The sequence below is a fragment of the Leucoraja erinacea genome, unplaced genomic scaffold (assembly GCF_028641065.1).
Source record: "Leucoraja erinacea ecotype New England unplaced genomic scaffold, Leri_hhj_1 Leri_264S, whole genome shotgun sequence".
NCBI classification, from domain to species: Eukaryota; Metazoa; Chordata; class Chondrichthyes; order Rajiformes; family Rajidae; genus Leucoraja; species Leucoraja erinaceus.
The window spans coordinates 161,158-170,706 of record NW_026576165.1 but is presented as its reverse complement, the minus strand read 5'-3'; the positions used below and the strand labels follow the sequence as shown (position 1 = coordinate 170,706).

Sequence of the window (9,549 nt, the reverse complement as noted above, 5' to 3'; positions counted from 1 at the left end):
GATTTCTCCATCACTTTTTGTTACCTTTTTTCTCACTCTGTGGGTCTCCTGTTACACCTGCTTCATCCTGTTATCAAACCGATAGGGAATGGGAGTGGGGATCCTTCTATAAATACGGGGCTCGGGGGGGAGCGAATTATCTATTCTCTGCGTAACAATTTCTGCTAAAAATATCGCTAAAAAACGTTCCGCGGGGACGGTTAGTTCTGTTGGGGGGGGGCTGTTGTGTGTGTCTGCTGTTTCGTTTTGCCACAACCCCGCCGAGCCATTGCCAATTTTCTTTCCCTGCAGCACATCTTGTCTTGTAAGGCCAATATATAAGTGTGACCTTGACCTGATTTGCAGAGGAGGAGGTTTGGGGGGGGGGGTGAAGAGGGCATGGGTGGGGGATGAATTTGGCAGCAGGTAAGGGGGGAAGAGGGCATGTGGTGAATGGGTGCCTTTCGACAATTTGACAAACGAGTCAATGCCGTGGTAAAAGCTAGCTTCTTCCAGCTTCGGACGATAGCTAAAATAAACCAATTCCTCCAGTTTGATGACCTGGAAAAGATCATCCACACATTTATCTCCTCCCGCCTCGATTACTGCAACTCCCTCTACACTGGCATCAGCCAATCTTCCCTGTCCCGCCTGCAACTGGTCCAAAATGCCGCAGGGCAGCGAGACTTCCGTATGAACTTCAAAATACTCCTCCATGTCTACAAAGCCCTCAATGGGCTTGCCCTGCCCCCACCTACATAAAAAGTCTTCTCACCCACCACTCCACCTCCAGGCCCCTCAGATCGGCCGACTTGGGGTTGCTGAATATCCCACGATCTAGGCATAAGCTCAGGGGCGATCGACCGCGCCTTTGCGGTTGCAGCCCCTAGACTGTGGAACAGCATCCCCCTTCCCGGGAAAGCAGACTATTATCTAAATGGTGGCCGATTGGGAAAGGGGGAGATGCAGCGAGATAGGAGCAGGGAGGTTCTACTGCAGTTGTACAGGGTCTTGGTGAGACCACACCTGGAGTATTGCGTACAGTTTTGGTCTCCAAATCTGAGGAAGGACATTATTGCCATAGAGGGAGTGCAGAGAAGGTTCACCAGACTGATTCCTGGGATGTCAGGACTGTCTTATGAAAAAAGACTGGATAGACTTGGTTTATACTCTCTAGAATTTAGGAGATTGAGAGGGGATCTTATAGAAACTTACAAAATTCTTAAGGGGTTTGACAGGCTAGATGCAGGAAGATTGTTCCCGATGTTGGGGAAGTCCAGGACAAGGGGTCACAGCTTAAGGATAAGGGGGAAATCCTTTAAAACCGAGATGAGAAGAACTTTTTTCACACAGAGAGTGGTGAATCTCTGGAAATCTCTGCCACAGAGGGTAGTTGAGGCCAGTTCATTGGCTATATTTAAGAGGGAGTTAGATGTGGCCCTTGTGGCTAAGGGGATCAGAGGGTATGGAGAGAAGGCAGGTACGGGATACTGAGTTGGATGATCAGCCATGATCATATTGAATGGCGGTGCAGGCTCGAAGGGCCGAATGGCCTACTCCTGCACCTAATTTCTATGTTTCTATGTTTCCCATCAGAATGAACAACCCCATCCATCTACTCTTTTAAGTCAAGACTAAAGACTTATCTATAATCCCAAGCCTTTCCTGACATCCTCTGAGTGAGGGCTACATGTATATATGTATGTAGTCTGTTTTGTTGTGCTATTCTTATAACAAATGTAAAGCACTTTGGCCAACGAGAGTTGTTTTTTAAATGTGCTATAGAAATAAATGTGACTTGACTTGACTTGACTTTCACCCCAGCGGTGCGTAACATCGATTATTTTCCGCTCACCAGGGATGCACGTGGGTCAAGTGAGCATTTCTTGCGCTGGTGAAGATTCCTCCCTGGCGGTCCTGCGATTTGCATTCGACGGCAAAGAGTTCATCAGCTTTGAATACTCCTCGAACACGTTTGTAGCCAAACACCGGCTGGCGGAGCCATATGCCATTCAGGGCTTTGTAGACATGGAGGAGTATTTTGAAGTTTATACGGAAACGCACAGGGAGCCAGTGGAGCTGAAGAAAAATGAGAGAGTTATCAGAAACTATGTTCGGTACATGCGCCGCTGGCCAATGATCTCGCACATAGTTAAAGGAGCCATCCGAGCTGAGACGGGTAAGGTTTTGCACGGCTTCACATCACGCGGTCTAGGCACAAGCTCAGGGGCGATCGACTGCGCCTTTGCGGTTGCAGCCCCTAGACTGTGGAACAGCATCCCCCTTTCCCATCAGAACGAACAGCCCCCTCTATCGACTCTTTTAAGTCAAGACTAAAGACTTATCCATACTCCCAAGCCTTTCCTGATGTCCTCTGACTGAGGGCTACATGTATATATGTATGTAGTTTGTTTAAGAGGAAACTGCAGATGCTGGAGAATCGAAGGTTACACAGAAAAGCTGGAGAAACTCAGCGGGTGCAGCAGCATCTATGGAGCGAAGGAAATAGGCAACGTTTCGGGCCGAAACCCTTCTTCAGACTGATCGGGGGTGGGGGTAGGTGGGGACAAGAAAGGGAAACGGAGGAGTAGCCAGAAGGCTGGAGGGTGGGAGGAGACAGCAGGGGAGCTGAGGAAGGGGAGGAGACAGCAAGGACTAACAAAATTGGGAGAATTCGATGTTCATGCCCCGGGGGTGCAGACTCCCCTTACACAACTGACTGACTTCATCCACTTCACCACTAATTTCCATCCGGCACTGAAATACACCTGGACCATTTCCGACACTTCCCTACCATTCCTTGACCTCACTATCTCCATTGCAGGTGATAGACTTCTAACCGACATACACTATAAACCCACTGACTCCCATGGCTATCTGGACTACACTTCTTCCCACCCTGCTTCCTGTAAGGACTCCATCCCCTACTCCCAATTCCTCCGTCTACGCCGCATCTGCTCCACGGATGAGGCGTTCCACACCAGGACATCTGAAATGTCCTCACTATTCAGGGAACGGGGGTTCCCCTCCTCCACCATAAATGAGGCTTGCACCAGGGTCTCCTCCATACCCCGCAACACTGCTCTCTCTCCCCATCCCCGCACTCACAACAAGGGCCGAGTCCCCCTAGTCCTCACCTTTCACCCCACCAGCCGTCACATACAAAAAATAATCCTCCGTCAGTTTCGCCACCTCCAACGTGACCCCACTACTCGCCACATCTTCCCATCTCCCCCCATATCTGCCTTCCGCAAAGACCGCTCCCTCCATAACTCCCTTGTCAATTCTTCCCTTCCCCTCTCGGTCCACCCCCTCCCCGGGCACTTTCCCTTGCAACCGCAAGAGATGCAACACTTGTCCCTTTACCTCCCCCCTCGACTCCGTTCAAGGACCCAAGCAATCGTTCCAGGTGCGACAGAGGTTTACCTGCATCTCTTCCAACCTCATCTATTGCGTCCGCTGCTCTAGATGTCAGCAGATCTATATCGGTGAGACCAAGCGGAGGTTGGGCGATCGTTTCGCCGAACACCTCCGCTCGGTCCGCAATAACCAAGCTGACCTCCCGGTGGCTCAGCACTTCAACTCCCCCTCCCACTCCGCCTCCGACCTCTCTGTCCTGGGTCTCCTCCATGGCCACAGCGAGCAGCACCGGAAATTGGAGGAACAGCACCTCATATTCCGTTTGGGGAGTCTGCACCCCGGGGGCATGAACATCGAATTCTCCCAATTTTGTTAGTCCTTGCTGTCTCCTCCCCTTCCTCAGCTCCCCTGCTGTCTCCTCCCACCCTCCAGCCTTCTGGCTACTCCTCCTTTTCCCTTTCTTGTCCCCACCTACCCCCACCCCCGATCAGTCTGAAGAAGGGTTTCGGCCCGAAACGTTGCCTATTTCCTTCGCTCCATAGATGCTGCTGCACCCGCTGAGTTTCTCCAGCTTTTCTGTGTAACCTATGTATGTAGTTTGTTTTGTTGTGCTATTCTTATAACAAATGCAAAGCACTTTGGCCAACGAGAGTTGTTTTTTAAATGTTCTATAGAAATAAATGTGACTTGTCTTGTCTTGTCTTGACTAAAAATCCTGACGCCGTTGAGCACGTTGACACTCTGTGTTTGTTCCTGTCCACTTCAGCGAAACCTGCGATCACGATCACCTCAAGGCGTCCAAATGCACAGGGACATCCCTTGGTCCTGACCTGCAGAGTGGATGGGTTTTACCCGATGGACATCAACACCACCTGGCTGCGGAACGGCAAAGACATCGACCAAGAGGTGCTAAGGAGCAACGTTCTGCCCAACTTTGACGGGACGTTCCAGATGAGACTACAGCTTAGTGTTGACCCCAGTGGAATCGGCGACACCTATTCCTGCCAAATCACACACACGAGCGTGCCTGACAACCTGACTGCAGTTTGGGGTAAGGATCAGAATCGGGACTTCTACGGCTGATAAGTTTCCCTGCTCCCTCCTCTCCTGCCGGTCCCGGCCACAAACAACAGATCCATTCCCATCACCGACTGACTTCCACGGCCGACTTTGCAGGCCGGAATCTCGTGGTTGGGGGGGGGGGGGGGTAACCGAAGTCTGATAGAGTTGCCCACATAGTCACAAAATGCTGGAGTAACTCAGCGCGCCAGGCAGCATCTCTGGAGAGAAGGAATGGGCGACTTTTCGGGTCGAGACCCATCTCCCACAATATTCCTTCTGATAGAGTTGCGTTTAATGTAACATCTTCTGACTCTAGCTCTTTTTCTCCAGTTCACCAGAATCAAAACGGACCAGTCTATGGATATGTGGTTGGAATAATGGCTGGATTAGTCGGTATTCTGATTGCTCTATCTGGAGGAGTCATTAGATGGAAAGGTAGGAACATTTTTACATATCCTCGTCAGTCTAGGAAAAGTTTTCTTTATAACCTAGTCTCGGTCCCTTCCTAATTCCACAATTTGCATGGATGCAAGTATACTGTACTTCGGTACCATTTATGTGGTGACTTTGCATACCTTAGGAAAAAGGTTCTGATTATAGAAACATAGAAATTAGGTGCAGGAGTACAGGCCATTCGGCCCTTTGAGCCTGCACCGCCATTCGATATGATCATGGCTGATCATCCAACTCAGTATCCTGTACCTGCCTTCTCTCCATACCCCCTGATCCCTTTAGTCACAAGGGCCACATCTAACTCCCTCTTAAATATAGCCAATGAACTGTGGCCTCAACTACCCTCTGTGGCAGAGAGTCCCAGAGATTCACCACTCTCTGTGTGAAAAAAGTTCTTCTCATCTCGGTTTTTAAAGGATTTCCCCCTTATCCTTAAGCTGTGACCCCTTGTCCTGGACTTCCCTAACATCGGGAACAATCTTCCTGCATCTAGCCTGTCCAACCCCTTAAGAATTTTGTAAGTTTCTATAAGATCCCCTCTCAATCTCCTAAATTCTAGAGAGTATAAACCAAGTCTATCCAGTCTTTCTTCATAAGACAGTCCTGACATCCCAGGAATCAGTCTGGTGAACCTTCTCTGCACTCCCTCTATGGCGATTATCTACCTTATCTATTGTTTAAGAAGGAACTGCAGATGCTCCCATCTCCTCCCCTTTCCGTAGAGGCCGCTCCCTCCGCAACTCCCTGGTCCATTCGTCCCTTCCCACCCTAACCACCGCCCCCTTCCCTGGTACTTTCCCTTACAACCGCAAGAAACGCTACACTTGTCGCTTTACCTCCCCCCCTCGACTCCATCCAAGGAGCCAAGCAGTCGTTCCAGGTGCGGCAGAGGTTCGCCTGCACCTCCTCCAGCCTCGTCTATTGCATCCGCTGCTCTAGGTGTCGGCTGCTCTACATCGGTGAGACCAGGCGCAGGCTCGGCGATCGCTTCGCCCAACACCTCCGCTCGGTTCGCAATAACTAACCCGATCTCCCGGTGGCTCAGCACTTCAACCCATCCCCCCCTCCCATTCTGAATCCGACCTTTCTGTCCTGGGCCTCCTCCATGGCCAGAGTGAGTCTCCTTGTACTTCCCCTTTTCCTAACCCGACACCATTCAGATAATAACTTGCCTTCTTGTTCCTTCCATCAAAGTGGAAACATGCGATTATCTTTCTCCAGTGAACCAGAGCCGAGACTCGCAACTTGGGCCGATCCAGAGCCAACTCATGACCCTTCCAGATATGCCTTCAGGTAAACACCTCCTCGTCAAACGCAAATGGCTAAGCGTGACTATCGCCTCTGGTCCTTAACAAACAGACATAGAGCAAGGTACAATATAACATGAGAACGGGTCCCTTCAGCCCACAATGTCTATGCCGAACAAGACGCTGGTTTAAACAATGTACACGATTCTTATCCCTCTATTTTCCTGCTCTCCCATCTGCCCATCTAAAAGCCTATCAAAGACACGGTCAGGATGAACCCGGGTCTCGGACACTGTAAAGGGCCTGCCCCGCTTGCCGATCTTTTTCGGCGACTTCCGGCGACATATCAGGGTCGCCAAAAGATTTGGAACATTTCAAAATCGAACGGCGACGAAAAAAACGTCGTCACAGTCGATGAAACACCGCGCGTCAGTATATCGTCACGCCCCGATTTTATTTGGTGACCCGATGCATCAGTCGATGATGCTGGCAGTCGCCGAAAACTATCGCCAAGAGGGACAGGCCCTTGTGGAAGCAACACTGCCGTTAACCCATAAGTGCCGCCCTCATTAGCCAGAGGCGAGTGACAAGGCAGTACAATAACAAGGACATACACCAATTCGTGCAGTGAAATTTGAGTTACCGTGCAGCATACAAATAACATAAACGCAACACTATAGAATTTAACATAAAACACAGCCGTCTGGGGCAAAGAATTCCACAGATTCGCCAACCAAAGCTAATGGAATGTTAGCATTCATAGCAAAAGGATTTCAGTATACCTGTAGGAGCAGGCGGGTTCTACTGCAGTTGTACAGGGTCTTGGTGAGACCACACCTGGAGTATTGCGTACAGTTTTGGTCTCCTAATCTGAGGAAAGACATTCTTGCCATGGAGGATTTGAGTATAGGAGCAGGGAGGTTCTACTACAGTTGTACAGGGTCTTGGTGAGACCACACCTGGAGTATTGCGTACAGTTTTGGTCTCCTAATCTGAGGAAAGACATTCTTGCCATAGAGGATTTGAGTATGGGAGCAGGGAGGTTCTACTGCAGTTGTACAGGGTCTTGGTGAGACCACACCTGGAGTATTGCGTACAGTTTTGGTCTCCTACTCTGAGGAAGGACATTCTTGCCATAGAGGATTTGAGTATAGGAGCAGGGAGGTTCTACTGCAGTTGTACAGGGTTTTGGTGAGACCACATCTGGAGTATTGCGTACAGTTTTGGTCTCCTATTCTGAGGAAAGATGTTCTTGCCATAAAGGGAGTACAGAGAAGGTTCACCAGATTCCTGGGAGGGCAGGACTTTCATATGAAGAAAGACTGGATAGACTCGGCTTGTACTCGCTAGAATTTAGAAGAGTGAGGGGGGATATTATAGAAACTTACAAAATTCTTAAGGGTTAGATGCAGGAAGATTGTTCCTGATGTTGGGGGAGTCCAGAACAAGGGGTCACAGTTTAAGGATAAGGGAAAAATCTTTTAGGACCGAGATCAGAAAAAACATTTTTCACACAGAGAGTGGTGAATCTGTGGAACTCTCTGCCACAGAAGATAGTTGAGGCCACAGTTCATTGGCTATATTTAAGAGGGAGCTAGATGTGGCCCTTGTGGCTATAGGGATCAGGGGGTATGGAGAGAAGGCAGGGATGGGATACTGAGTTGGATGATCAGCCATGATCACATTGAAATGGCGGTGCAGGCTCGAAGGGCCGAAGGGCCTACTCCTGCACCTATTTTCGATGTTTCTATCCTTTGACAAAATAAATTCCTCCTCGTCTTCGTTCCAAAAGTACGTTCCAAAGATAATGCATCATAAAAGTTAACCAGAGCGCACTTCACTGACAGGAATCTACCAAACGGAGTCTGGGCAATGTAACGCTGAGGTTTACACAGCTAATACTGGACTGCTGCCGCCTTGTGTTTGTGACTGCATCATCCCGTCTCTTCCTTACTTCCCAGGTGTCAGTGCAGTGCGTGAAGACACCCAACTTTGTGAAGACGTCACATCTTTGCCGAGCCCCGTCTCTGTAAATGTGTCAGAAGTTTAAAAACGAATCGCCGTGCCAACAATCCCCGTGTTTTGCGATCCGGACTTTATATCAGACGCTTTCTATGGGCTGAATTGGCCAGTTCGCGGGGCCTTTCATCGCCCGGCGAGGCTTAAAATCAAACCGCTCCATCGAGGCGATCTCCGGATGTTGAAGACCGGTCGATGAAAGACCCCGCGAACTGCCGTTCAAGCCCCACGATTCGAGGCGGACGAAGCTGCTGTTTTGTTGATCGGACCAGGTCAGCTCCTGACGTTACCGTCCACAGGGACGCGGCCAAAGCCCTCGCGGGCTGCACATGCGCGCGCACGGCCGCCAAGGAATCGTTCCCCCGCATGTTTTGATAGCGATTTTCCGTCGCCTGCGATTTGCGACGAAACAGTCGCACATTTGGATAGCAGTAACGGGATCGTTAATCTCCGTACAGGCAGAGGTCAGGATTGAACCTGGGTCTCCAGCGCTGTAAAGGTTCTGTCCCACTTTCACAATCTTTTTTAACTCATGGACGTTTTTCATCAGGCTAGAAAAACGCCCCGACCTACTTGAGGCCACGGGTGCCTACGACTAGCATCTTAAAAGATAGCGAAGTCAGGGGATATAGAAACATAGAAACACAGAAATTAGGTGCAGGAGTAGGCCATTTGGCCCTTCGAGCCTGCACCGCCATTCGATATGATCATGGCTGATCATCCAACTCAGTATCCCGTACCTGCCTTCTCTCCATACCCCCTGATCCCCTTAGCCACAAGGGCCACATCTAACTCCCTCTTAAATATAGCCAATGAACTGGGCTCAACTACCCTCTGTGGCAGAGAGTTCCAGAGATTCACCACTCTCTGTGTGAAAAAAAGTTCTTCTCATCTCGGTTTTAAAGGATTTCCCCCTTATCCTTAAGCTGTGACCCCTTGTCCTGGACTTCCCCAACATCGGGAACAATCTTCCTGCATCTAGCCTGTCCAACCCCTTAAGAATTTTGTACGTTTCTATAAGATCCACTGTCAATCTCCTTATAAATTCTAGAGAGTATAAACCAAGTCTATCCAGTCTTTCTTCATAAGACAGTCCTGACATCCCAGGAATCAGTCTGGTGAACCTTCTCTGCACTCCCTCTATGGCAATAATGTCCTTCCTCAGATTTGGAGACCAAAACTGTACGCAATACTCCAGGTGTGGTCTCACCAAGACCCTGTACAACTGCAGTAGAACCTCCCTGCTCCTATACTCAAATCCTTTTGCAATGAAAGCTAACATACCATTCGCTTTCTTCACTGCCTGCTGCACCTGCATGCCTACCTTCAATGACTGGTGTACCATGACACCCAGGTCTCGCTGCATCTCCCCCTTTCCCAATCGGCCACCATTTAGATAATAGTCTGCTTTCCCGTTTTTGCCACCAAA

The 9,549-nt window shown here is 49.7% G+C and overlaps 1 protein-coding gene across 3 annotated transcripts; it reads left to right on the top strand.

The window, feature by feature from the left end:
- The first annotated feature begins 1,613 nt into the window (after positions 1-1,613).
- LOC129693327 (class II histocompatibility antigen, B-L beta chain-like) lies at positions 1,614-8,163 on the top strand. 3 transcript variants are annotated; one of them, XM_055630174.1, is made up of 5 exons: positions 1,614-2,158; positions 4,106-4,390; positions 4,732-4,836; positions 6,049-6,147; positions 8,063-8,163. In XM_055630174.1, exons 1-5 carry the CDS (start codon positions 1,840-1,842, stop codon positions 8,149-8,151), a joined length of 897 nt encoding a protein of 298 aa, XP_055486149.1. In that variant the 5' UTR covers positions 1,614-1,839; the 3' UTR covers positions 8,152-8,163. The 3 variants fall into 3 exon arrangements, with proteins under 3 accessions (XP_055486149.1, XP_055486150.1, XP_055486151.1); XM_055630175.1 differs by having other exon boundaries at positions 1,628-2,158; positions 6,076-6,147; XM_055630176.1 differs by lacking the exon at positions 6,049-6,147 and having other exon boundaries at positions 1,631-2,158.
- Positions 8,164-9,549: the final 1,386 nt, after the last annotated feature.

Coding starts and splice junctions, on each gene's coding strand:
- LOC129693327 (XM_055630174.1), top strand. CDS start 1,840: ATGCACGTGGGTCAAGTGAGCATTTCTTGCGCTGGTGAAGATTCCTCC. Junction 2,159..4,105: donor AGCCATCCGAGCTGAGACGG/GTAAGGTTTTGC, acceptor TGTCCACTTCAG/CGAAACCTGCGATCACGATC. Junction 4,837..6,048: donor AGGAGTCATTAGATGGAAAG/GTAGGAACATTT, acceptor CTTCCATCAAAG/TGGAAACATGCGATTATCTT.